A 27,858-nucleotide genomic window follows, 5' to 3' on the forward strand; every position below is an offset into this window, starting at 1 on the left:
TCCTCCTTTCTAGACCATTCCTGCCCTGCCGCTGCCGCGCCCCCACCCATGGAACACGGCTCCTGACTTGTCCAGACCTCCAGTGTGTGGCTGCAGCACTCCAGACCTGTGTTCCTGGCCCTACAGCCAGTCCTGCTACTGGGCTCACAGCCCCCTTTCCACACCACCCCTCTTCCTGCTGGCACCCCCAGTTCCCCACCCACCACAGCCTGTTGAGGTCCTTCCTAGCCTTCAGAATCCAACTTGCCTTCAGAATCCAATCAGAGGAGGTGGCAATCCCCACCTCCTCTGATTGCCCAGGTGGAGATGGTCATTCTGTGCCAACGCCCCCTGCGGGGAGACTCTGGGCTCGGTGTCTGCGCATCACTGCGTTTGCTGATGCCTGCCTCCTACCCAGTCCTCCCTCTGCACTCCTCCGTACCTGCTGGATGGGATACAGGCAGCAGCGTCAGGGACAGGAGCAGTTGCCAGGCTGGGCTGAGATGTTGAGGGGAGCCCTGGAAGGCTGCATAGTGGAAAGACCACAGGCTTGGAAGCTGGACCATCCACTTGCTTTGTGGCCTTAGGTTTCTGAAACTTCCTACGACTCAGCTGCATCGCCTAACAGCGATCATGCTTATCTCACTGGCTTGTGGTCATAATTGAATTAGAGGTCCTGCGGTCACTGAGCAAGGCAGTTAAAAGCACTCAACAACACATGATTTTCTTACAGTTTCTCCCAAGTCAGAGGAATTTTTCTCTGTTGGAAGGGGGCACGACAACCCAGGCTTCTGGAGCCTTTGGGCGAGGATGCCTTTGGGAGTGGCCAGCGATTTTTCTTTGCCAGCACATCCAGGGGAGGAAGGGGCAGTTCTCCTTCACTGCCTGGTATGGCTTGTGTCCCTGAGGCCTCTTGGAACACACCTAAAGTAGTGTCAGGTCAGCCGAAAGACAGGGGCAGCTGTGAGGTCCCAAGAGCCAGACAGGGGGTTCAATGTTAGCAAAGTCGGGCAGCCGTGTGTGCATCCACCAGCAGAGGGTAGGATCCTGGGCTGATGTTCAGATGGGTGGAGGCAGCAGGAGGGCACAGCCTACACAGAGAGGACACATGGATGATGACAGCAATAGCCTGGAGGGCAGGGGTGTGGTTGGGAGAAGAGAGTTTGGACTTGAGGCTGAGAATTGCCAGGGCAGGTCCCTGCTGCTGGCTTTTGGACCCTGGAGTTCAGAGCAGCACCTGCTGTGCGGAGAACTAGACCACAGAACATGCCTCCTCCAGGCAGGTTCCTCCCGCTCTTGCCCACTTCATCCTTTCCCTGACCTGGATCACTCTGTCCTTTCCCTGCCATGGATGCGGGACAGAGCCTGGCCCCTGCGGACCACTCTCCTGGGGCCAGCAGGACAGTGTTTGTAGCTGGACGGGAAACCCCAGAAGGTGTACGCGCTGTAGCTTTTTTCCTGCAACGTCCCCCTTCCTCCATCCCCCAGGTGGTACTCCCTCCCTCTGCCTGCCTGCCTGGCTTCATCCGAAGCACCTGACTCCCACTGCCCCTGAAGTTCTGGGGAGGCTGCCTCCCTCTCTCCGGCCTCACGCCCACCCCCAGGTGTCAGGATGAAGATGGAGGAACGTACCTACAAGGGCAAGACACGCAGCATTTCCTACAGACATAGAGCTGCATGGCTCCACTGTGTAAAAGGCCATTCCAGATGCCCTTCAGGCTGGGGGTCCTGCCCAGCGGCTCTCACCCTGCTTCATTTGCCAAGCAGCAGAGCTGGGACTAGAGAGGGAGTGGGGAGCTGTTCCTACCAGGCGGCCCCTTCTCCCTGACCCACCAACCCCACAAAGCCAGTGGAGGTCTCTCTCTGCAAAGATGGTGGGGCCTCTCCCCACCAGCTCCCTGCTTCTCTGGACCCCCCAGAACCAGAGCCAGGGCCACTTGGTTGGCAGGAGAGAAACTTCAGGCACATGGATGGCCCAGATTCTGACCTCCCTCTACCAAAACTGGACTAAACACTGCTCTCCTAATCTGCACCCCACCCCGCCTGGAACACATTCCTTGTTCTGGAGCCCAAATGGCCATCGAGCTATTCACCATCACCCCAATGGCGGCCTCCTAAAAGCCTGGTCCCGCATGCTTTTTCTTCTCTCTTTACATTTTTTTTTTTCTTTTTAAGGCCGCATCTCAGCATATGGAAGTTCCCAGCCTAGGGGCTGAATCAGAACTACAGCTGCCGGCCTACTCTACAGCCACAGCCACAGCCACAGCCATGCCAAATCCGAGCCACGCCAGATCCGAGCCGCATCTGCAACCTACACCACAGCTCACAGTAACGCCTGATCCTTAACCCACTGAGCAAGGCCAGGAACCGAAGCCGCATCCTCATGGAGACTAGTCAGGTTCGTTGCCACTGAGCCACAACAGGAGCTTTGATAGCTATGATGTGGTTGCTGGGTTCATACCCGACATCCACGGGATTGTGAACTCTGCAAAGGCAGGGACGTTGTCCGCCTTCTTCACTGTTCACTCCCAGCACCTCGCTCAGGGTCTGCAGCCCACCAGTTGCTCCCTGAATATTCCCGGAGTAAGGCAGTGCTGGCAGGTGGACAGGGGAAGTGATGCAGCATCCCCCGCACTGCTGCCTCTGCCATTCCAGGACACCTCCCCAGCCTGTGGCCAGCCAGGACCTCCCCAGAACCCACTGGGGGAAGAATAAGGGCCTGAAGTTCATAAGACTCGCAGCCACAAGGGGACATCTGAGAGCACCCGCTGTGCTGGACCCGGAAGGCTAACTCCTTAAAGGGTGCTTCTTGGCTGTGCTCCGGGGCAGGGGTTGGGGGGGGGGGGCACAGGCTCCACCTTCTATAAAGGCAGATCAGTGATCCTTTGATTAAAAGGTATCCTACAATACAGGCTCCAAGGCAGAGGCACAGAGAAAGGCAGAGGAGAGAGAAAATCAGAGGGCCCGCCCAGCCTCCAGCTCCTTTAGGCCTTGTTGTCAGGGCAAAGGGGCCACTCTCGGGGCCTCTTGGGAGGGAGCCAGAGCCTTCTGCCTCATGTTCCCAGGTCCCACAGCATCCTTTACCTGAAGCACTGAGGGGGAGAGGGGGGAGCCCAACCCTCCCCTGCCCACTCCAGCTGTCACTCTGCTGTCTGGCAGAAAGACGAGGCTTCATGACAGCTGGGGCAACTTTCCCCACCCGCCTCCCGCCCCTGCCTGCCCTCTTCCCCTCTCCCCTGTCAGCGCTCGCTCCTCCCAATCGGCTCCCCCAGCTGCCTGCCCCCCTCCCTCCCTCCCTTCCATGCTTCCTTCCTCCCTCCCTCCTTCCCTTCCTTCCTTTTATCCAATTCCCACCGCTACTAAACCTGTTTGACTTCCTAAGATTTCTAACGACAACGTGAGCTCCTAAGTGCCCATCCAGTTCAAGATCATTCACAGACTGAGCCATGTGAGTGTGTGTGTGTGTGTGTGTGTGTGTGTGTGTGTGTGTGTGTGTGTGAGACTATGGGATGGGTATCTGAGCTGAGAGGTCCTTGGGGGTTCCGGCCTCCCTGGGGGGTTCGATGGCTTCCCCTGGAGGGGGGTCACTGGGGGACGGATCCCTGCCCCTACCCTGAGCGAGATGAGGACGCTGTTTGCTCACCTTGTGGAGTCGGGTGTTCTGGGGACAGGAGCCGCTTCCGGGACTTAGCGCTACCTTCAGGTTCAGGGAGAAGATCAAAGTCCATAATTAAGTGTTCAGGGCAAGTTAAGTGCTCCAAAGTTTGGTGCTAAAAATATTGTATTTAGCATGCAAATTATGCCCTGCCAGTTCCCCAGAGCCTGAGCCCGTGGGTGCCAGCACCTTGTTTGTTATCACTGCTGTTATTCTCAAGGCGGTAAGAATATTCCGCCTTCACCAGGTTGATTTCTATTTCACTTTCAGAAAGCCAGATTTCTGTTGTTGGGTCAGTGCCAAGTCATGGCCTGGGAAGGCTTGGAGCTGCGACGGCTCCAGAGGCCCAGCCACATCACCCAGGGCCTCCCGCCTGCCCTGGAGGAAGGGGGTCCTGATGCCAGACAGGCCAAGGGGCAGGGGGCACAGACACGGGCACAGCCACACCTTGAAGGCCACCTTTTCCATGGAGACCTCTTGGCACTGGTGGGGAGCAGGGCTGAGGACAGGGCCCGCAGAGGCGCCGGGACCTGGAGAGGAGGAAGAGGGAACTGGGGACAGCCTGGCTTCCCTCTGCAAGATCCCTGCTGCTCTGGCCATTCGGGGAGCCCTGGGTACGCCGTGGCTATGCACACTCTCCCCTGCCATCGTGGCTGGCGGCTGAAGGTCACGGCCACCCAACAGCAGTGCTGAGAGTGCTCTGATCCATCGAGAGGAGAGGCCGATGGGATGAAGGGAGAAACACACAGGCCCTGGTGGAGCATCTCGTCTCCTCCTGTCCCCAAATCCTGGCCCCTCTGATGGGGGTCAGGGCCGCCTTCGCCGGAGGCTCAGGTCCCCAGCACAGACACGGAGCTCTGGCCACAACCCACGCAGAGGACGGAGGTGACGCCACACTCTCTGCCTGAGGGGCCTTGGACGTGACTCTTGTCAAAGTTTTATTAGGTTGGAGCATGTGTAGTGATGTTACAGAGTTCGGGGCGGGGGGGGGCTCCCCCTGAGTGCAGCTCCCCCTCCTCCCGCAGGCAGGGCCAGGCCAGACCCAACAGTATTCAGCGGCCACTCAGCCACGGGCTCCTCTAAGGCGGAGGCGGTGGAAGGGAAAGGGGACAGGAGAGCGAAGAGGCAAAAGGAAGAGGCAAGGCTAGTGGCTTGCGGCGGAGGGTGGCAGGGGCAGCCCCTCTCAGGACCTCGGGCCCCCCCAACCCGGGCCCCAGCGTGTCAGGAGCCTGCCTTCCTCTCGGTTGGCCCAGCAGTTGCTACGAGAAGGATGCCCTGTCCGCCAGGGGGCAGCAGACGGGGCCTGGGGTGGGGCTCCTCTCCCCACAGACCCTCCTGGACTCTTGGGGCCGGGGCTTCTCTGCTCAGGGGTATGGGGTGGGGTCCGGGCCCCCTGCTGTGGATGGAAGTACAACTCCTGTCAGGCTCAGGTGCGGGGGGTTGGGGGATGCATGGGAAAGATTTTGGGGCTTGGGCTTCCCTGGGGTCCACCCGGACCTGGTATTTACATGGGTCTCCCAGGCCGGAAGTGGTTCGGTGCCTTGGCAAGAGCTCTGGCTTTTGTGGGTGGGCCTTGGGGGGCGTGAACTGTCCAACCCTCCCTACACCTGCTCCAGCACAGGCCGGTGACACTGGCCTCTGGGCCCTGACACTGTCCCCGCAACCCCAGAGCCCCAGAGCAAGGTCAGAGAAGGGGGGCTGCGTCTTTGGTGCCAAGGAAAGGGGGCCTGAAAGTGGAAGGGGCTCTGTGAGCTACCCCCAAGCCAGGGCTCCAGCCCAAGGCCTGGTGCCACGGCTGGCTCTCCAGCTCTGCCCCGGCAGCGCCGGGGTGTGGGCCAGTGAGGGTCGTGGAGCCGAGCTAACACTGCAGGGTCTGTGGGCGAAGAGAAGGCCAAGTCCACCCTGCACCCCCCTACCCCCGCCAGAGGCTCCCCGGGCCCGGGGCGGGGCCACGGGACAGGGAGGTGGGACGCAGGCTGCTGAGCAGGTGGGCAGCAGGGTCAGCAGTGTAGGATCTTCAGGAAGGCCTTGCGGAACTCGATGTTGAAGGTGGTGTAGATGATGGGGTTCACGGCGCTGTTGACGTAGCCCAGCCACGTGAAGGCGCTGTACAGGACGGGCGGGATGTTGCAGTCACAGTGTATGTTCAGGATGTGGGTGATGAAGAAGGGCAGCCAGCAGATGATGAACACGCCTGGGGGAGAGGGCGGGTCAGGCTGGCCCGGGGCGGCGGAGGGACTGTGAGGGGAGGCCCCCCCTAAGCAGGCGGTCACCTGGATCACCAGCTGCAGGCCCCGCCCAGGTACGGGGGCTGCAAAAGCGTTGCCTGGGGAGCCTAGAGCCGGGATGCTGGACCAGCCTCTGACCCCCCGTTGGCGATGCAGTCCCTGCACCCGCCTCAGTCTCATTCTCCGTGTCTGTCCAGTGAGTGTCTCTAAGGATACTCACCTCATGGGGAAAGATAATGGGCTTGAAAACAAATCCAAATGGTTAACATCCTGACACAGGTCAGCCAGTAGAAATGGAAGTAGCTACTGTACTTTCCAATCACCTTTTTTTTTTTTTTTTTTTTGTCTTTTTAGGGCCACATCCGTGGCATATGGAAGTTCCCGGGCTAGGGGTCAAATCAGAGCTGCAGCCGCCAGCCTACACCACAGCCACAGCAACACTAGATCTGAGCTGCATCTGCAACCTACACCACTACAGCACAGCTCACAGCAACACTGGATCCTTGACCCACTAATTCAGGCCAGGGATTAAACCCTCATCCTCATGGATAGCAGTCAGGTTCGTTACCACTGAGCCACAACGGAAACTCTGATTTTATTTTTTTTTTTTCCCTTTGGCTTCATATGGAAGTTCTGGGGCAAGGGATTGAATCCAAGCCGCAGCTGTGGCAATTCTGGATCCTTTAACCCACTGCTCTGGGCTGGGGATAGAATCCGTGCCTCCACAGTGACCCGAGCCACTGCAGCTGGGTTCTTAACACAGGGCACCACAGAGGGTACTCCCCTGGCCATCTTTGAGAAGACCTTCCACAGTAGCTGGGTGGGGAGGGTTTGTTTTGTTCATGCTGTGGGAAAGGCGCAGTCTGGGCCAGAGGGAGAGCCAGACACCCACCCCGCTTAGTCCTGGCGTCCCCATGAGGTAGACAGAAAAGAGACTCAGCTCAGGTCTGTGAAATACACAAGGTCCCCCGGCTCTTAAGTGGCCAAGCCGAGATCAGAAACTCCAGTCTGTCAAGGTCCCCGGATAGCCGGGCTCTTGCTATGTCTCCCCCTCAACTTTCCCAGCCCTCAGAGACACCCTTTGCTAATCCCTGCCTGGGGAAACATACAGTCACGAGTCCGACCTCCCACCCATCACTCTGCCTAAGTCGGGACACTCTGTGTGGAGGCGCCACGTGCACAGAATGCCACAGGCACACAGGAGTCCCCGAGTGCCAGGCCCGAGACCCAGCAGCCATGGTTAAAGAAGAGCAGGACTGCAGAGCAGAGACCCCTAAGGACGGGAGCAGAAAGTCTGGTTCGAGCCCCACTCTGCCACCCCTAGCCACTTAATCACTGGTAGGTCCCCTAAGCTTCTATAAACCTGAATAGTGACACCTGTCCTTCTTATGTCACAGGACTACTGAGAGGTCAAAGGGGGTGGTGGACAGATGGGTGTCACGACTACTCTGGGTGCTCCCAGGAAGGCAGAGGGACACCTGCCCCTCCTGTCCCCACCGGCCTTACCAGGCCAGCCCTTATCTAGTTTTCTAAGAGACTTTTATTTGAAAGCCTGGCCTCACTCGCCCTCATTTAGCTCTGGGTCCCCTTTTTATTGTTCACAGCTCTGGTCCCACAGAGTCTTGGTCAAGGTGAATGAATTTCCTGATTCCTCAACAATAGTGAGATTAACAAAAACCATGACAACACTTGTGTGTACTGTTTTGTAGTGTGTCAAATGCTTTCACCACCATTTGGCAACCAAACAACCCTGAGAAATAACCTGCTCTACTGATGGGGAGAAGAGAGAGAGAAACAACTGGCTCAGGGTCACGAGGTTCTGGAGGTCATTATGATAGAGTGGTCAAGTTTAAATCAAGTTTAAACCATGCATCCTCCTTGGTCAAGTTACACAAGCACTCCAAACCTCAGTGTCCCCATCTGTAGAATGAGCATAATTACACAATCTTCCTAATCGGGTATGTCGATGGGCTTGGCCTGTGCCTGGAAAGTGCCAGGCCCATGGTTTAAGGAGCAATGGCAGGTAATGACAGCACTGGATGGGTCCTCTCCTCAGCCAGGGCTGGCCAGAGATGGGCGGTGGCCAGCAGCCGGGGCCCACTCACCGAGAACAATGGCGAGCATCTGGGTGGCTTTCTTCTCCTTCTGCTGGGAGAGCTTCCTGCGGCTCATGGTCTTGAGGGAGGTCCGGGTTTTGCCATTGGGCATGGACTGGATCTCAAAGATCTTGGCAATCTTGGGGTGATCTTTGGCGTGTCCGTTCTTCTCTGGTCTGGCAGGGCTGTCAGGTGTGCTGTGGAGGGCATGGTGGGACGGGTCGGGGAGGGTCAGCTGGTGGTGGCTGGGCGGGATGGGGCTGTACCGGGTCCTCTCGGGTGGACTGGTGCTGGAGAGCATCTCCATCTCCAGTTCCTGGGCTCGGCGGGCAGCCTCCTGCAAAGAGGCAGAGAGCCCCAGGTAGAGCCAGGCAAGTTCTCGGCCAGCAGCCGCCTGGCCCCACCCGGCCCCACCCAGCTCTTCCCCATCCCCCTCCAGAGACTCCTGCAAACACCCCAGGGTCACTGCTATAGGGGCAAGCAGGGGGTGAGCACCGGGAAGCAGGGACTGTCTGGGTACAGGACCCAGGGCCCACAGCAGTGCCAGCCTGCTGGGTCACCCCGGCCCCCTTGGCAGAGCCACCCTCAGGCAGCCTCAGTAGCCCCACAACCATTCTGTGGGGTCTTCGATGCCAGGCACTTCACTTTTATTAGCTGAGCAGCCCATATTGAATGCCAGCTAGGTGCCAGGCACCAAGCTGGCTGCTGGGAGTAAGTTCCTGACGTTCAGTGTCTGCCTCCAGGAGCTCCTGCTCTAACTGCCTAGAGGGCACCCCTGTTCTTCCTGCCAGGCTGAAATGGGGGCTGCCAGGCTGACCTGAGGCACCTGGCCAGCATGCACAGGTGAGCAGGTGATGCAGAACTCCAGGGCCCCCACACCTTCCCTGCTGGGCTGATCTGCAGGGCCCTGGCCTCAGGCCCACAGGCCTCCCAGGTCCTTCCTCAGGCTTGCTTGTTCAGGCCATGGTGGTCTCAGCTTCTGAAAGGCAGCCTCACCGTATGCCCAGGCGCCCAGACCCCCAGTCCCTGTTTTGGCCCCTATCTCAAACAGGTCCTTGGAGTCCTGCCCTAGCAGGTGAACAGTGAATATTCAGGTGAAGGGCACGGGCCCTGATTCCTGAAGACCCCTGATGTGGCCTTGGTGTGTGGTTCTCTGTGGGTTCCTGGCCCATCCTCTGCTCACCTGGAGGATGAGACGCCTGCTGCTCAGCCTTGGGGCTACTGTTACTGGCCAAAGCCTGGGGTCTGCTGTGATTCTGCACCTCTGGGCTCTACTTCCAGGCTTCACTTTACTGTGAGCCCCACAGCTGCTCCCTCCTCCCCCAGAGCCCAGCTTCCAATCCCAGAACCTGCCTGTCTGTAAGGCAGCGTAGGCAAGTGGAAAGAACACGAGCACGGATTGCAGAGAGTCACTTCTATCTGGGCTCAGCTATCCTCTCACTCACTGTTTAGCCCTGGGTGAGTTTCCTAATCCCTCTGAGCCTCTGTTTCCTCTTCTGGCAACTGAAGATCGATAAGATCACTAAGATTTACCTCTCAGGGTCACTGTGAGGATTTGATGAGATAATGGGAAGATGGGAGGTGTCCAATTAATAGTCATAGCCATCATTATGATTTTTATTGTTATTATGGCCAAGTCCTTGCCCCCAGCCATTGCTTTGTGCCAGGGGTAGCTCTCTGTGCCTAGCAGAATTGTGCCTTGCTCCACACCTGCTTAGGAGTGTGCACAGTGAGCCTGATCTCAGCTGAGGGAAAGGGGGGGATCCCAGGAGGTGCTTATTCCCTGACCAGCTGTGACGTCTCAGAATCACCCGGGTTTCCCTGGAGGAGAAAGCCAGGCTCTGGGTCCCTAACCTGCACTTACCACTCTCCGCCTGTTCACTGGGAAACTCCCATTAGACTTCATGATAACGGTGCAGAGTTTCATGTCCTCGGGGTGCGTGCAGTTGCCCTGTGGAGTGATCCAGCACATGGGTCATGACAGGGACGTGGATGGGGAGGGAAACCAAATGTGGGGTGGCCAGGCTGGGCACAGGAGCTAAGAGAAGGGACGAGATTAGGAGGGTGGGGGCCTGAGGAGGCAATTAAGGCAAGGGTGAAGGTCAGTACCCTGATGAGAACCTGGGGGCAGGACAAAGGACAACAGAGGCCTGGCTTTTATGTGGAACATGCTAAGGCTCTGGCACCCTGCTAGGCACATGCAATCCCTCTCACACCGAATCCTCAAGACCACCCTGCGGGATTAGTATTTTGATTCATGTTTAACAGATGAGGAAACTGAGGCTCAGAGAAGTTAAGCAACTTGCCCAAGGTCACACAGCAAAAAAAGTGGCAGAGCCAGGATTTAAACCTGATGTGTCCAAGCCTAAAGCTCTTGTTCCTTCTGTACCCACACACCGCCTTCTTCGGGCAGGGCTGGGTCGAGGGGAGAAGGCATAAGACACAAGTATAGAGATGGGAGGAAGGCAGAGGAGGGACGGAAGAGAGAGCAGGTAAGGAAGAAAGAGGAGTGAACAGAAGAGGACAGGGCATGGGGGATAACGGAGACAGGATAGAGGCATCAAAAGGACAGAAAGGGAGATAGAAGAGGCAGGTGAGGAAAGGAGAAGGAAGGAAAGCGATGGAGAGGAGCCAAGAGGGCGCCGAGTGCTTTTGTGTTCAAAGACCTCCATGCAAAGACCTCTCCTCCCAGATCTTTGCCCTCCTCCCCACCTCCTGCTCCTGGACATTCAAGCCCCCTGCTGAGGTCCAAGCCTTGAAAATCTACCCACACCCAGCTCTTGGGAACTCCTCTGGTCTGGACCCCCAGGACCCCACTGAGCATAGAGAACCCCCAGGTCACAGTTAGGAGGGGACAGGGCGGGGTTGGGGGGGCGTGGATCTTGGGACCTTGAGTGGGGCCTTCAGGTTGGCCCTGAAAGCCCGGCTGCTGCGCTTGGTGTTGACCCGCTTGCGCCGCCTGCGGAGAACGATGTAGATCTTGATGTAGACCAGCAGGGTGACGATGAAGGGCACGTAGAAGGAGACGATGGAGGAGTAGACCACGAACGCGGGGTTGGCGATGATGCACTCGTTCTGGTCTGCGGGGAGGAGAGCCCCCGGGGGGTGGGGGAGGGTTGTCAGCCCCTTTCTGGCCGCCGAGGAGCAATGTTAGAGAATATGACTAGACTCCTAAGGTGGCCTGGAAACGGTAGATGTAAGTAAATGCACAGCATAAATCAGAGTATTAAAAACAACTGTACCAGCTATAATGGAAAAAGTAAAAATCACTATTTAAAAAAAAAAAACAAAAATCAACGGTGAGCAGAAAGCTGTGGTGGCTGCTTCCAAGTGTTTCCAGTAACACGCCTTGGTACTACACTGTAAGTTTTGTCATCTATAAGTACACAAGGGGAGCCACAGTTTTCAGGAAAAAATGGCAGAAGAAAATTATTTAAAAAGAGCAAACCATTGTTTTAGCCTTTCCTGTGTATTGGGGGGAGGAGGTCTGACACGCTTCAATTTTAGGGATAAGATGACTTGGTCCTGTTTGCTGGATTCCCCTATGTTCCAATGTCTTTCCAAATTCCTTTCCAGATCTAGTAGATGTCTACCCCTTTCCCAGGACCTTCCCAGATTAATCCAAGCATATTTAGCCCTATTCCTGTTTCTTGGAATTCCCAGGACACTTAGATTTTAAACCACATGCTTTCAAGGCTTTCTTGTGTCCCATCCAGTAATGACCTCCAGAGGCACATCTGGGTCATCACTCCTCCCTGATGAGGGTAAGCTCCACCCCCACACAGGGGGCTCTATGCCTCCTGTCTGAGCTGCCCCTGACTGCCTCCCAAAGGGCGGGCCACAGTGGCCTAGCCTCCTGCTTGTCTCTGCCTGCCTGCTCAAATGACTCAGGCCTGGCCTGGGTTTGGCCAGTCCTGGGGCTGCAGCCTCATTATACAAACACCATTGCAAGGGTGATGGAGGCCCAGCCTCCCCCGTGTGTGCATACACACATAAGTACACATATATTTTGCAAGGCTGTCTGGTCTGCTTCACATTAATAAGCAAGGTTGAAAATAACCAGGCATCCTCCTGGATCATTATCCCCACGCCTCACCCATTTCCACTGTGTTCCAGGCCATTGTTCCTCTCTGACCTTACCAAGCACAACCGAGTACAGTACCAAGCACAGTCAGGCTTGGCTAGAAGACCCAGCCTGGCCTCAGTCCAGAGTGGCAAACAAGCCCCAGCTGGGCCTCCACCAGTGTCCACACCAGGATTCAGCTCCTTTAGGGTCCTTTAGGGTCCTGCACAGGAGCCGGGGCCAGCTGGGCCCCAGGCAGACGGAGGTAGGACTCACCTGTGTTGTTGAGTCCAAAAAGCAGCGGGCAGGAGATGGTGAAAGACAGGACCCAGACGATGGCGATCATGACGGTGACTCGGCGCTTGGAGCTGTAGCGTGTGTTGTAGAGCATGGGCATGGCCACAGCTGTGTACCTGCAAGGGCGCAGGGTGGGCACCCTGAATCTGGGGTGTGGACCCAGGGACCCCTCACTCCACAACATGCACACAACGGAGATGCTCCGCTTTGGGGGGATGGACAGTTGGTCCACCTCCTGCCTGCTCTCCATCAGCCCTCTCTCCTGTCCCCGACTCGGACGGGGAGGACCATTGGTGATGCTCAATCATGTGCTTAATGACTGACCAGCTACCATTCAATCTTGGACCGCATCTACTACTCCAGACTCCCTGCTCAGATTTCAGGCTTTTTGAGGGACCATGGCCCAGGTCTTTGCACCTTTGAAACTGTACACTGCACTGCACCTGTGTTGGGCCCATGGAGGGTGGAAGTGTTTGTGGGTAGATTGGTAGCCAGGGCCCTCAAAGCAAAGGTTAGGTCTCATTCAGAAGAAAATAATGTCAATGGGAATTATTTATGATGCCCCACATGGCTCTCCCCAGCCCTTCTCAGACATTAGTTCCATGCATCTTCCAAGAATCCTGCAAGAAGAGTGGGGCCAGGACCTCTGGGAGTCCCTGTAGCCTGTGCATGCAAATTAGCAAAAGGCTCCAAAGATACAGCTAAGCAAGGTAAGCACAACCTGGGCCCCGGTGGCCATGGGCCCTGTGCTGGACGTAAAACACACAACCAGAAGCTAGAGCTGCATGTGCACAAGTGGCATCATTTTTGGTTTCTAGACAATGAAACTAGGGTTCTGAGACCTTTCACAATACACCTTGGTCACATAAGAGGTGACAGAGCTAGGGCTTTATTCTTTTTTTTTTTTTTTTTTTTTTTTGCTTTTTTAGGGCTGTACCCACAGCATATGGAAGTTCCCAGGCTAGGGGTTGAATCAGAGCTATAGCTGCTGGCCTACACTACAGCTACAGCAATGCCAGATCCGAGCCTCATCTGTGACCTACACCACAGGGATCAAACCCGTATACTCACGGCTGTTTGTCGGATTCATTTCCACCGCACCACAGTGGGAACTCCACATGCTTTCTTCTGTATACTAGTCCCTGTCTAGATGGTTTTGGTAGCATCCCTGCCCATAAACAGCCTCTGGGGGCAAGGGGGCGGTCTGTCCTCTCCCCGTCAGACACATATGAACCCCCCCACCCCGATATGCATACATGCATACATGTACACACAAACACGTGGACTTGCAAGCACAGCCAGCCTTGGAGCATCATGGACAGAGCCTGATCCTGAGGAGTGGTGGGGCAGCTTAAGAGGCAAATGGTCTGGGTCCCCTCTCCCGCCCTGGGCTCACCTGTCGATGCTGATGGCACACAGGTTCAGGATGCTCGCTGTACACATCATGACGTCCAGAGTGACAAAGATGTCACAGTGAATCCTGCTGAATTTCCACTCGCCCACCACCTGGGGACAAAGCAACATAATGGGTGGACAGCAGAGATTAGGCACTGTCTCTCGGTCTCCTGAGGCAGATCGGCCCCCAGGCTCGCTGGGGGTCTTATGGGACGCCCGCTGGGGAAGAAGAGGGCCAGCAGTTGGGGGTTGTGCCTGGAGTGACTGAGGCTCTTGCCCCAGTCCCCTCCCCTTCTAGACACAGAAGGCCACTTTGTACCAAGAAGTTTGCTGGAAGAAACATGACCACTTACACGAGTGCCTCAGCTTGGAATATTCATCTGTAAAACCCTGGTGTGAACAGCTTGTGATTCTCATGTTACCAGTGAGGAAACTGAGCCACAGGAAAGTGCATGACTTTCAGCTCGGCTTCTGGCCCTGCCCTGGCCCAGGTTTGGGCAGAAGCACCCCCTCAGTGCCCAGCATGGTGCGTGGCACAGAGTCAGGGCCCGGTAAGACTTTGTTAAGAACTACGGTGAAGACAGTGACTCTGAAACAGTGAAGACATTTCTGCTTCTTCTTACATCTGAAGAATGAAAGGACGGCCTGGAAGAGCTTCAGGAAGAGCTGAACGGGCTGGGGAAGGTGTGTAATGGTATATACGTGCAGTGTAAAGAAGGAGTCCAGCTCCTGACAGGAGTGTTTTTCACCTCTCCCTCGCCCACCCCCCCACCCAAAACACACTCATACTCCCCACGCACACACCCACCCCTCCCGTTTACACACACAAGCATGCACGCACGCACACAGCAGGCTGGCCCTGCGGCTGTGGTTTGGAACAGACCCCATCTCTGAGGACAGAGTCAGGATGAGGAGATGCGACTTGGGCTACAACCTATTGGAGAGAAGAGGAGCAGGAAAGCTCCATCCTGTGACCAGAGCAGAGCAGTCCCCGCTCTGCAGGGCACAGCGGGGCAGCGGGGCTAATTATAACATTCATTCTCGGTGCTTCCCTCTTTGCTGCTCTCAGGCATAAAACCAACTGTTGGCGTTTAAATGCAGAGATGGGCATCGCACGGAGGAAATAGCAGCTTTTCCTAGAAGATGAGAAGCCTCTCATGTGGCACTGTCTTCTCTGCAGCTCACATAGAGCGTGGGTTTCCAAGCTCTGGCCAGGCGGGCAGGCAGGAGCTGGATGTCCAGGGGGCACAGAGGTTGAGGGGGGGGAGAAGGGGCTTCCCTGGCATCAACGGACTCTACCTTTAGGGCACCACCTGCTCTGTGCCACACCTTGATGCCCTCCTGGGACTACAATGTCCCAGCTGTTTTCATGCCCCTGGGGATCTAGGTCTGAGCTACCGGGCAATCTTCTTCATCCTCCCTGCCTTCCTTCTTTCTTCCATACACTTATTGGGCAATGTACTGTGTCCGGCTCTGTCCTAGACTCTGGGCACAGTGGTGACAATCCTGACACAGTCTTTAGAGAGCTCTCAATCCCACCCCCCACAAAGCCTTCTGGAATGGAGCTCAGAAGAAGGAGGTCTTCCTCTGAGGTCCCAGGAGAAACTGCTCTGGAATGCAGTTGGGGGCCGTTGAATCAAAGGCACACGAAAGTACGCTGGTGGCCAGCAGTGATAGAGCATCGACTGTGGCACGTGCTTTACCTCACTTATTGTTCCGTGCAAGAGAGGGTGGCTTATGCCCCTCGCGGGGTGGGGGGATGAAGCTCAGAGGGTGCACCCAGCTGGCATGCAGCAGGGCTGGAGTTTGCAGCAAGTTCTTGGGGCTGGACATCCTATGATGTCTCCCGCGCTGCCTTGGAAGGGACCGTGTAGCTTGTCGAAAGAGGAGATGCTTATGTGAAACACACAGAGGGATAGGAGCAACTGTAACTGCAGGAGAGACGAACTTGGGGTCGGGGAGGAAAAAGGACTTGCCCAAGATCACCTGGTGATTTAGTAGCAGAGGGAGGACCAGCCCCCAGGTTTGCTGGTCCCCCCTCCTCCCGACAGTGCTGTTTCCTCCACACCTTTGGACACCCTTCACCAGCATTCTCGCTCACCTGAGACTGAGACCTGCAGGACGGGCCTCCAGCTGGCTTGGCTAAACCCTGACATTAACTAGCACACACGAAGCATTTACTGTGTGTCTCACACACACGGTTCTAAACGCTTCACACTCATTTCTGTCTTTTTTTTTTTTGCCATTTCTTGGGCCGCTCCTGCGGCATATGGAGGTTCCCAGGCTAGGGGTCTAATCGGAGCTGTAGCCGCTGGCCTACACCACAGCCACAGCAACGCCACATCCAAGCCGAGTCTGCAACCTACACCACAGCTCATGGCAATGCCAGATCCTTAACCCACTGATCAAGGCCAGGGATCGAACTGACAACCTCATGGTTCCTAGTCGGATTCATTAACCACTGTGCCACGACGGGAACTCCTTCACACTCATTTCTATGGAATGTGACAGCAGACCTCGGAGGACACCGCTCCCCAAAACCTCAAGCCAGGTACCTCCCACCCCCCAAGAGTCCCCTACTCCAGGGCTTTGCACACTTTTTCTCTGCCTGGAGTACAAGCGCCTTGCTCCCTCTCCTGGATAATTCCAGGGCCTTGGACTCCAGCCCCAGGGTTGGGCAGGATGCAGATGTGCTCCTACACGTTGACTGAGTAAATAACTGCGAGCTTAGTGGGCTCACTTTCTCAATCACATCTGCTCCTCTGGAAAGTGGACCCCGGAAACCCTCCGCTCAGAGCGCTGTGAGGCTGAAATGGTCCAGGCAGACAGGTGGGCCCTGGCTCTCTTCTCTCACCATCCCCAGATAGAAAATGGTAGAGTCAGGAATTGAAGCCAGTCCTCTCACTCCAAAACCAATGTGCTTTCCACATGCTGAGCAGGATCAGTGATGCACAGCCGGTCCACCTAGCCGGGTGCCAACGTGGCAGGCTATCAGAGGCATCTAACATCACTAGAAATGGAGCAGGATGGAAAATTCTGGACAACAAGGGTGTCTCTTAGAGAGGGTACAGTGTATAGTTGAGAGGATGCTTTAACAGGAGGTTGGGATGGAGTGGGACTCCGCTTGGGACAGTCTCTAGGGACAATAAGTAGCGGAGACCATGTTGAGGGCGGGGCCCACTGTCCAGCTCTCGTTTTGATGGGAGAGTTTGAACACTGCCCGCCGAGATGCTCTTCTCCACCCTCTCCTAAAACTCTGAGCTTCACCTTTAAATGATATGAATGGGTATGTTTAACCCATCTGCGTGAAGGACCTCCAGGTTCCCGGAGTCCTCGTGTGCAGATTTTGCCCTCCCTTAGAGCGTCTGGGAAGTCCCAGAACCTGTGCCCAGAGCCCTGGGCAGAGCATGCCTCTCCCTGGCACCCTCTTTGCCTGGGCACAGGGCGGGGCCTTCGATGTGCAGCGGCAAGGCTGTCTCCTGCCATCTTCATCTTCGTTGTCATGGCTACTTTCACACAGTGCTTGCTCTGTGCCTGCTGCCATGCTAAGTGCTTTTCATATCTCAGCTCATGTGATTCTCAAACAACACTATGACGTAAGCATCGTGATCCTCTCCGTGTCAGAGAGAGGTTGTTGGCTTGGCCGCTGTCATTTCTGCCAGATGGGCTGAGGCCTGGGAACCTCCTTTATGAGGGAGCAGGAGGGGAATGGGCCCAAGAATCAATTCCCTGGGGATCGGCCATCAAACAGCACACAGGATGAACAGAGCCTAGGGGTCCCTACAAACGTGTGGTCATGGAGGAACTGGACCCCTGGCTGGCGGTACCTGCATGTTTTTAGGTTGTATTATATCTATTGTTTGGTTCTTGTTGATTCTCTCTTAAAATTCTGGTCATCTTGAAAGTTCCAGCCTGGCTGGACTAAAGGAAACCAAGGGAGTGATGGCCCAGAGCTCCCTGTGGGCCAGCGTGGTAGTGACAACAGGTGGCCCAGGAGTCTCTGGGGACGTGGAGGCAGGGAAACCACCCCCTCCTGCCATCTCTGCATCTTCTCCCAGAGGCTTCTTCTCCGCTCAAACTACGAACGTTCCGTGTTCTCTTTGAAAGGTGGCAGCCCTTTCCTCCTAGGCAGGGGCTTCCCTCCATGGCACAGGTACACCCCCTCTTGTTCAAGGCAGGGAGGTAATGGCGCAGAGATCTCAGTGACCCTGGCGTTGGCTCTTCTCGGAATGCCCGGTCAGCCTCCTCTGCACCCAGACTCCCAGGACCCCGGGCAGCAAAAAGGACAGGATCCAGCCTGTGCCCACCCCAGTCCCCCAGACCCTCCCTCCTCTGCCTGCCAGCTCAGCAAACTGTCCTCCTGCACATGAATCCCCAGTTCAGGGTTCCTCCCTTTGCCGTGTGATCGGGGTGAAGACGGGCAAGTTCTCAAAGCTTCTGCTTTCTCTTCCTTAAAGTGAGAAGATTGGTATCGACTCAGGATCACTCAGTGTATTTGCTGAGTGTGTGTCTGTGACGCACCTGTGGCCCCCCTCGGGGGCTGCCTACTCACTATTCTGGGCACAGAGCTGGGCTCTGTTCTCAGCCAAGCAATGGGTCACCATGGGGTCCCTCCTGAGGAGAGGGGGGCACAGCAGGGTTCACAGCAGCCTGTGGTGAACAGCGGCCAGAGGTCCCAGACGCAGGCTAGGACACACGGCGGGGAGGAGAGCCTGGGGCGGCAGCCCCTGTTTGGAAGTGGGGAGAGGGGTGAAGTTGTCAGGCCTGGGAGCCCAAGGCTCTCCCTTTCTTGGGGATCCTCATCTATGACCCCCCTTTTCAACATGACCTCGTGAACCAATGCTGGGGCCTGAGTTCCAGCCACTGCGGGAGGCTGGAGAAGTCACCCAACTCCCTGACGCTCTGGCTCCCCATCATAAGCTGCTGCGAGGACGCAGTGGGAGGATGCTGTGGGTCACGGACACACCAGGCCCGGCCCTCAGGAGGCACCCCGTACCCGGTAGCTGGGATCTACCCATTTTATAAGACCGAGGCCAAGGTTCCAAAGAGACCGCCGGAGAAGGCGCACTCTCGGTAGGAATCACTGAGGAGCCCAGACCCTCCTGGGGAGGGCGGTGGAGCAGGTGGGGGCCCAGACCTACCTCCAGGTAGACCACCCAGGGCATGACGAGCGTGGCCACCAGGAGGTCGGCCACGGCGAGGCTGACGATCAGGTAGTTGGTGGTGGTCTGCAGCGCCTTCTCGCGGGACACGGCCATGCACACCAGCACGTTGCCGAAGACGATGATGAAGATGAGCAGGGTGAGCAGCATGGCATAGTAGTTGTAGTGGGGCCTGTCGGCCTTCCCTTCGGACCCGTTGAAGGGCCGGCTCCAGTTCCGGCTCTCCAGATCGTCATCGTACCAGGACAGGTTCAGTGGATCCATTGGGGCAGCGGGGCCACGGGGTGGCCAGGCTCTGGGCAGGAGACACGGACACAGGAAGTGAGCAGGAGACCTTGCAAAGCATGCTGCCTGGCACAGAGGGCTCCGGGGCTAAGACCCACCCCTGCTGGTAAAAGAGAATTTGCCAGCCTCAGGACTTGAACTTTTGCATCCCAAAAATTGTCTTGGAGTACCTGTGGTGGCGTAGAAGAAATGAATCTGACTAGGAACCATGAGGTTGCGGGTTCGATCCCTGGCCTCACTCAGTTGCCGTGAGCTGTGGTGCAGGTCACAGATGTGGCTTGGATCTGGCATTGCTCTGGCTGTGGTGCAGGCCGGCAGCTACAGCTCCCACTTGACCCCTAGCCTGGGAACCTCCACATGTGCGACCCTAAAAAACAAAACAAGCAAACAAAAAAAGACAAAAAAATAAATCTTAAAACGTTGGAGCCAGCAACACTTTTCTGCTAACAAGTTCTTTCAGGTAAAACAAATGAGAAAGCACAAATTTTTTTTAAGTGTAATTAAATAAATGAACTTGAAAAGAGCTGATCATTCATTCATCCATTTACTCAACAGATAACTTCTTAAGCACATCCCAGGCCCTACACACTTAAGACAAAGTAGTCAGGAGTTTCACTTCTAGTGGTGAGAATAGAAATATGCCATCATTCATTCTTGATTCTGTAAATATTTATCGAACATTGTTCTGTATAATGCTAGAAACGTAGGCAGGAACAAAATAGATGCAGTTCTCCAGCTCACATTCTAAAAGAAACAATAGCCAATTAACCAAGCAATTAAGTCTAGGAGTCTTAGGCTCTAGGAAATCAAATGGGGAGAGAGACACACACCCGAAGTGTAGGGATTCAAAGAAGGCTTTCCTGCGGAAGCGATGTTCAACAGACACCTAAAGGATGCATAGCAATTTGTCAGGTAAAGACTGGGGAGTCAGGGGAAGGGTCCAGCCAAGGGAAGCCAGATGTGGACATGACAGAGCTGGAGAGTGGATGCCACGTCGGAGGGCTGGCAGGAGATTCGGGATAGCTGGAGCATGGAGGGCTTGGCAAGATTTGAACTGGAGGCTGCAACAGGCTCAGTCATGGAGGTTAGACTTGACCTTAAGGGAAGCAGGAGCCACGTGAGCAGATTTGCCTTTCAGCAAGAAGAGTCCAACCGCTATATAGAGAATGAAAGCGTGGTGCTAAGTGGGGTGGCAGGCCCCCAGCCGGGAGGCTGTAGGAACCCAAGAAGAGCTGATGAGGTTCTGCATTTGTGCACTGAGAGCCCTGATGAATGGGCAGCTCATCTCGGGGGAAAAGACTTCCTGAAGGAGGCATCACTGGAGATCAAGTAGAAGGAGGAGGTAGCCAGGCAACCGTGTTGGGAGAGATGTTCCAGCAGAGCACACAGCACAGTCCCAAACAGCAAATAATTCTATGTGGCTAAAAATGTAGGGCATGATGGTGAAGCTGGGGAAAATTAAACTGGAGGACCATTCGTGGGCCAGATCAGGTCTTATAAGCTCGGAGCCGCTGGGTACAGAGGAATGAGAACACCATTGGGTTGGTGTTTTGGAAAGGTTGCTGGCTGTGCAGTGCAGAGGGGATGTTACAGGGGTGTGAAGTCATGGATACAATTCAGGTAAGAGGTGGGGGTTGTCTGAATGAAGGCATGGGAATAAGCGTGGAGAGCAGGGTTGGGAGTCAGCAGCTAACATGAAAGTCAATTTCGTGGAATCTGGCCATTGGGTAGATGCAGGGTGCGAGTGGGGCTGGAGGCAAGCAGGGAGAAAAGGAGATGAGATGACTCCAGATTTCTGCACTGGGTTCTGCTCTGAGAGGCTTGGCGATGTTGCTCACTAAGAAAAAAAAGCAGAGGGGCTCAGAGGCAGGCTTGAGAGGCAGCGGGCATTGATGAGCTTGACAGCCTGTGTTTTGGTTGTGATTGAAACATAATGCACATATAACATGGTTGGCTCTCCTGCTAACAAAAGTGTTCCTATTTCACACAGCGGAACGAAACGATCAGTATTTCAAGCATTCCACACAAAGCCCCACGACTTCTGGGTGCTTTGTTACCCAAATGGCAATTTATGCCATTTGGTTTGAAGGTGGTACCATGTCCAGATCAGAGAGGAGGGCGCACCAGCTACAACAGGTCAGAGGGGGCCCCTGGAGAAGGTCTGCCCACCTCCACACCTTCATCCCTCTGACGCACCTGCTCTGCCAGCTCTCAGAAGATGGATGATGTCCAAGCCAGCACCACCACTCTGGAGCCCCTCAGAGAAAGAAAATGCCTAATGTCACCCATGCAACAAGGCTACCAGCTCCAAGGTTGTGAAGCACCGGGTAATATTGACCCTTCACTCTGCCAAGCCCACTGGTGCCTCTTTGCAAGTGGAACACACAGCAGGAGACCTGTATGAATGTATTGATCAGGCAACAGGGGCTGCTCCTGCCATTCATTTACTCAATCAGCATCTAATGAGCTTGCTGGGCAAGAAGCACTGCCAGGAGCCTGGAGACCTGGAGGCACACTCCCTTCCCCCACCACCCTGATGGCCCCTCTCTGCCCCTCCTCCCACATCTTTAGCTCCTCTCTGGAAAGGGCTCGAGGCATTTAATGAGGACTCGCAGCTCCTGTCTCCCTCACCCCACCCACTCCCCATGTCCAACCAGACCTCTGTTTCTGCAGCACGATCCGATCCTACGATAGTAACTTCATCTACTTGAAAGGATCTGATAGTTTGCCAAGTTTAACATATATATGCTATCTCATTTATCTTCAATAACCTTTACGGCTTGTGATTCTTATCGCCACTCAACACATCAGAAAAGTTTTCTAGAAAACTTCTTTTCCCTTGCCCCTACCGGCCAGTCCCTACACGTCTTTCAAAGCAAGACTTGCTCAGAGCCCTTCTGCCCTAGAATCCATCCCAAGTCCTCCTGGCTGGGCCATCTCCCTCCTTCCTTGCATGGATTTGTTTCCGGTTCTGTTCCAGAACATTCTCCCTCTGTACATCTCTTTTGTTCATGGGGGTGTAGTTATCTCAAGGTTTACACTGTGTCTTGCCCATGTCTTATTTTCTTTATGGGCTAAACTCTCTTGTTTTTCTCTTCCAGCTCCTAATGCTGTGATTTGCAGATAGTAAGTGTTTAGTAGCTGTTTGCAGAACTGAATCAAAATCTCTGTGAGTCCAACTGGGAAGAACCCCCTACCACACACCACACACACACACCACACACACACGCTTGAAATGTAACTGCTAACAGAGCCCATCAGATGAACAAGTGACAGATGAGGGATGCAGCCCAAGAATATCATGCGTGTTACATGTTGGTCAGAAAGCAGACCAAGGAGAATTCGGCATGTGGGGGATCCACTGGAGGGCGCTCTGGGGATTAGGACTTGCAGGGCAGTGAAGGAAGCAGGACAGGGCAGCAGAGAGGTTGAACTGCTTCACAGTCACAGCAGAGGCCTCAGGTGACACCCCCTGCGAGCCTTGCACAGTTGCTTGAATTAACGCAACACAGTCAAAACTTTGTTCCTCAGACTTGTGGTTGCCAAGGGGGAGGGGGAGGGAGTGGGATGGATGGGGAGTGTGGGGTTGGTAGATGCAAACGATTACATTTAGAATGGATAAGCAAAGAGGTCCTGCTGTACAGCACAGGGAGCTCTATCCAGTCTCTTGGGATAGAACATGATGGAATATTGTATGAGAAAAATAATGTGTGTGTGTGTGTGGTGTGTGTGTGTGTGTGTATGACTGGGTCACTTCGCTATACAGCAGAAATTGACAAAACATTGTACATCAACTACACTTTAAAAAACAAACAAACAAAACCTTCATTCCTGGAGTTCCTGCCATAGCTCAGTAGTAACGAACCTATTATTCATGAGGATTCAGGTTCAATCCCACTCAGTGGGTTAAGGATCTGGTGTTGCCATGTGCTGTGGTATAGGTCGCAGATGCATCTCAGATCTGGCGTGGCTGTGGCTGTGGCGTAGGCCGGCAATTGCAACTCTGATTGGACCCTTGGCCTGGGAACTTCCATATGCCCGTGGGTGCAGCCCTAAAAAAACAAACGAACAAAATCTTCATTTCCTCCCATAACATCGCAGATTTTGAGATGCCCCAGGCAAAGGGCATGACCTTGAGAGAGGCATCTCTCCTCAGCAGTGGGACCATCACTGAGAGGGTGGACCCAGATGCAAACAGTTGCCAGCACTCCCAGTCACGGAAGGCTTCCTGGAGAGGGGAGAACTTCAGCGGAGACTTACATTACTTACATTACAGGTACAATGTCAATGGCAATTGCAAGGGGGTGGGGGGCGCGGGGAGGGGTTGGGGTGAGTACATAATCCTCTGTGGTGCTGGTTACTCTGCAGAGCAAGTCTCACCCAAGGCTGCAAAGGCCTCATTGCATTTAATTTTCTAATGGAGCATTTATTCTCAATTGCTCTTGTTGCTTTTTGCTGATACAAATGTAATATAATTACACTATAGAAAAAAGTGGGAAAATACGGAACATGCCTAAATGCCTGTAGAGCCTATTAACCAGCGGCCAGAGTGAGCCCCAGCCCCTCCTGGGTCCTCAGCAAGCTTCCTAATTGGGGCTGACGTGTCTCACCCACGGGGCTGCCTGGCTAGCTGTCAGAGAGCATCAGGCCAAGGGGGGGTCCTGGTGTCAGCAAATCCACCCCCACTGATGGGGTGGCACAGGGGAGACTAGTATAACATAGGGGGCTGAAAACCAGGACACCTGGTGCAACCCCAGCCCTAGCCTTACCGGTGCTTCCTTACTTACAGGGTCTTGACCTGATTATTTGGCTTTCCTGAGCCTCAGTTTTCCCATCTGCAAAATAGGGAAAGCAATTACTATCGTGAGGATTAAGTAAGATGATGCTTATGCAGCTGGCACAGGTAAACCTTCATGGAAAAACCAAATCTTTAAAAAAAAAAAAAAGGAAAAATAATTCAAAGAACCAAGCCATCAGACAACAAGCCTAAGGCTCTGAGAAATGAGGTGACAGGAGCTGTCCGAATACAGCCTGTCAGGGTCTGTGGTCCTGCTGGACTCCTCCTGTGACACCCTTTTGCCTCCTGTGGCTTGTTCTTGGAAAGGAGGGGTCTAAACCAGGGGAGAAGGAGTCCCAAGATGCAGCAATCGACCCCCTGGGGAGTGGGGAGGGATGAAGGAAAGAAGAGGTAACGTGTAGCCCTGAGCCACAGGTGCAGAAGGATGCAGCAACTCAGGATGGGGTGGCAGCCCTCCCAGCCCACCTGCTATAGCAGAGACTAAGAGCATTCGCTATATCTTGTAGACTCTAAGACAGGATTAAATGTAAGATGCACCATTTCCTACCACCAGGAAAGAAAAAAAATGCCATCAAACTCTGATACAGCTTTAAGATGGGGTGCATTCTGATTTCAGAGACATTAAAATGTTGGAGAGGCTGTTCACCTTAAAATGTATAATATATAGTAACCTCCCGGCATTTCTCAGGAGGCCTGAGCAAACCTGCTGGTCCCCAGGGTCCCCAGGGTCCCCCTGCTCCTGCCCCAGCCCCCTCCTTCCTCTTTTCCTTCTGCCCAGGGCTCCAGGGGCCATCGGTCAGAACAAAGCACAAAGGCTCTGGTCTTTCTCACTCCAGGGGCACCTGGAGGACCCCCTCAGATACCCGCCCTGCAAGATTCTCCATCCGTGTCAGAGCCTGGGCCGGCTGGGGGAGGTGAAAGCTCCAGGTAAGTCTGGCTGGGTCCTAGGTCCCAAGAGGCCAGGTGAGTTCAAAGCCTCCTTGAGGGTTCGTATCAGTGGGAAGTGCCACACAACAGCTGGCACCCTGAATTTGCCAGGAGGGTCCAAATTTCTTGCTCTTTCTAAAAAAGGAGATTAATGAACTGTATAACCCAAGAAGAGCTATTCTTACAGTCATAAGACTTCAGATAAATAACATAGCACATTATTAAAAAAATGTCTTTTGTTAGAACAAGCCTTTTGATTTGGGGTTATGAAAATATGATCAACTTGCTCACCCACCTCCACATGCCACCTCCATCTTCCTCCCAGGTGGTTTCTGCCTCGTGCATAAAAGTCCCAAATCACAGTCCCCAATCAATGAGCACTTAGTGAGCTCCACGTCCATGCATGGTCACTGCCTTTTCTTAGCTCTTGGGGCTTAGCTCCTTGGTCCCATCTCCCGGGAGAGGGGTGGACGATCTGAGCCTGCTGCTACAGACTGAACTGTGCCCTACCAAACTCATAGCTGCCCTAACCCTCGCCGCGATGGTCCTTGGAGATGAGGCCTTGGGTCATGAGAGGGTCATGAGGGTAGGGTCCTCAGGAAGGATGGGGTGACTGACCCTCTAAGAAGACACCAGGGGGCTTGACCTTTCTCTCTCCCTGCCACGCGAGCACGCAGTGAGGAGGCAGCCATCTGCAAGCCAGGAAGGGAGCTCTCACCAGATCCTGACTGTCCACCCTCTGGGACTCTTGGGCACTAAAGCCTTTCTGTGTCTCCCGTTTATTTTTAGGAAATGGGCCTCATTCAGTTGCCACGACTTCCCCTGAGCTCCGAGGGGCAAGTTCAGGCAGTTGCTGATCAGGGAAGGGAAGGGATGCAGAGACAAAGAGAGAAGTAGTCAAGGAACAATAGTCCAGTCTTGGGGCAGGATCCTGGTTCCCTTTCGAGGGAGACACACAGGGATGGAGGCATCTTAGGCACCTAAGAGAAAAGCGATATTCCTTATGCTTCTTTTAAAAATGCACATTTTAAAACCGAACTGCTTAGAGTCCTTCCTTGTACTTCTCCCTGGCTTAACTGCAACCCAAACACAATCACCCATAGGCTAAAGATGAGGCACCCTGAGCACAACTGCCTGTGGGTTGAAGAGCGTGAGCATATGATGTTTTTCAGGAACTTTCCCAGTTTGTTCCAATCTCGATTGATCAACATGCCCTTTTCGCAAGTACTATTATTCTAGGCAATAACCCAGAAGACCACCACCAGGATCGTGCCCTGATCTCCTGACACCAGCCTTGATGGCTAAGATTCCCCCTACGAAAGAAGACGGTCTATTTGCCCTCAACCCTGATGCTTATCAAGATTCCTGTTTTCCTCCTTTTTACTATAAAACTCCCCACAATTCTTCCCAACGGAGGGCACAGTCTGTGAGGCTTTAGTCTGCTGTGGGCTCCTTTGCTGGCAAAGCAATAAGCTATCTTTTCTCCTTCCCCTAGAACTCTGTCTCCATGTTTTAATTCTGAACCAGTGGGCAGAGGCTGAGTTTTGGCAACGTTAGCCCCCTGATCTCAGATTCCCAGCCTCCAGAACTATGAGAAAACAAATTTAAGCCACCCCGTCTAGGGTGTTTTATTAAGGCGGCCCGAGCTGACAAAGACACCTGCAGAAGCCAGGCCGCACTCACAGAGTGGCTACCCCTCCCCCAGAGGACCATCCCCCTTCCCTGGGTGGCAAAGCGGGGCTGCTGCCCACTGTAGCCTCCCTGGCGAGGCTCACAGACGAGGGTCCAAAGCATGCTCTGGGGCCACCTAGGTTCTTCTTTCTCAGCTGCCCTGGTGTGGGGGCAGGGGGTGGAAAGAGCCAGGAGTCCAGGGAAAGTCTACCTGTGGGGGTGGCCTGCAAGCCTAGGGCCATCAAAGGGCCAGAGATCACCTGGTCCCTAGTTTCCAGGACTCATCGCCCTGCCCCAGCGCAGACGGGCTAAGACGTTCTGAAAGATCTTCCAGAATCATCCACTCTGATCGTCATGACCCCTTCCATGCAGCTGAACTCCAGTCTGCCGTGACACCTGCTCTCTTTAGAGCCAAGAGAGCAGAGCTTCCTCGGGCCACGTCTGGGATGAATGGGGTTGTGTGGGTTGACGGGGCAGGAGGAATGTGGAGTCAGGGCCGGGGTGCCCAGCCCTCAGCACCTCTGCCATTTTCCCTAGATGCTTTACCCCGTCTAGCATCTTGTGTGTGTGCTCTAATTTGAAAATTAGCTAGCTCTCAAGTTGCGGAACAATGTGTGAGCCCAGACAGACACCTGCGGCTGAGCTGGCCCTTGGAGGTGGCCCGGGCCAGCAGCCCACCATCCAATGCACCAGGGACTGGGGGGACAGATGTCGCAGCGAGGAGATGGGCTGCTCTCCCAGTCACTCCCCAGCTTGCAAACAGAAACAGCATCTCACAAGTATGTTGGAAGAAAAATACTCCCTTGAAGCTCCACAGTTCGAGGCTGACTTCCCAGGCCACGGATCAAACCTGCACCACACTAGCGACCTGAGCTACTGCAGTGGCAATGCTGGATCCCTAACTTTTCACACCACAAGGGAACTCCTCCTTCTCTGGTTTTGATCCCATCAGCCAGGCCCGGAGGACGGACAAGGCTGAGGAACCCTTCGCGCAGCAGAAATTGAAGCAGCCTGTTTCCCTGGTGCTGCCTCCCCTGAGTTTGGCATTTGAAGGAATCAAATTGTCTAATTAAAATTTAACAATCCCTTATCAGGTTCGATGGCGGGTGAGACACTGCTGTCTTAAACACATCATTTTCCCCTCTTTTCGGAGACTTGAAGCAATTTCAATGAAAAAGAAGAGGGGGAAGAGCACCTCACATTTGCATATCAAAGCAGCTCGCCAGAGTGACAGGAGCAGGGCGGGGACTGGGAGTGAGGGGTAAGGGGCTCTTCCCCAGGCCCATGGGACTCAGGTCACCC

General features: G+C 54.6%; 1 protein-coding gene across 3 annotated transcripts in view; it reads right to left on the minus strand.

Moving 5' to 3' along the window:
• The window catches only part of DRD2 (dopamine receptor D2), a 66,645-nt gene continuing 43,169 nt past the window's right edge, over nucleotides 4,383-27,858 (minus strand). Inside the window, exons 2-8 of one of the 3 annotated variants that reach the window (XM_021102111.1) lie at nucleotides 18,855-19,170; nucleotides 13,715-13,824; nucleotides 12,298-12,434; nucleotides 10,848-11,038; nucleotides 9,823-9,909; nucleotides 7,968-8,295; nucleotides 4,386-5,828 (exon numbers count right to left, since the gene is read on the minus strand). In XM_021102111.1, coding sequence (XP_020957770.1) covers nucleotides 5,635-5,828; nucleotides 7,968-8,295; nucleotides 9,823-9,909; nucleotides 10,848-11,038; nucleotides 12,298-12,434; nucleotides 13,715-13,824; nucleotides 18,855-19,139 — 1,332 coding nt within the window. In that variant the 5' untranslated portion in view covers nucleotides 19,140-19,170 and the 3' untranslated portion in view covers nucleotides 4,386-5,634. 3 annotated transcript variants of the gene reach the window in all.

This window comes from Sus scrofa, chromosome 9 (genome assembly GCF_000003025.6).
Source record: "Sus scrofa isolate TJ Tabasco breed Duroc chromosome 9, Sscrofa11.1, whole genome shotgun sequence".
Taxonomy (NCBI): Eukaryota; Metazoa; Chordata; class Mammalia; order Artiodactyla; family Suidae; genus Sus; species Sus scrofa.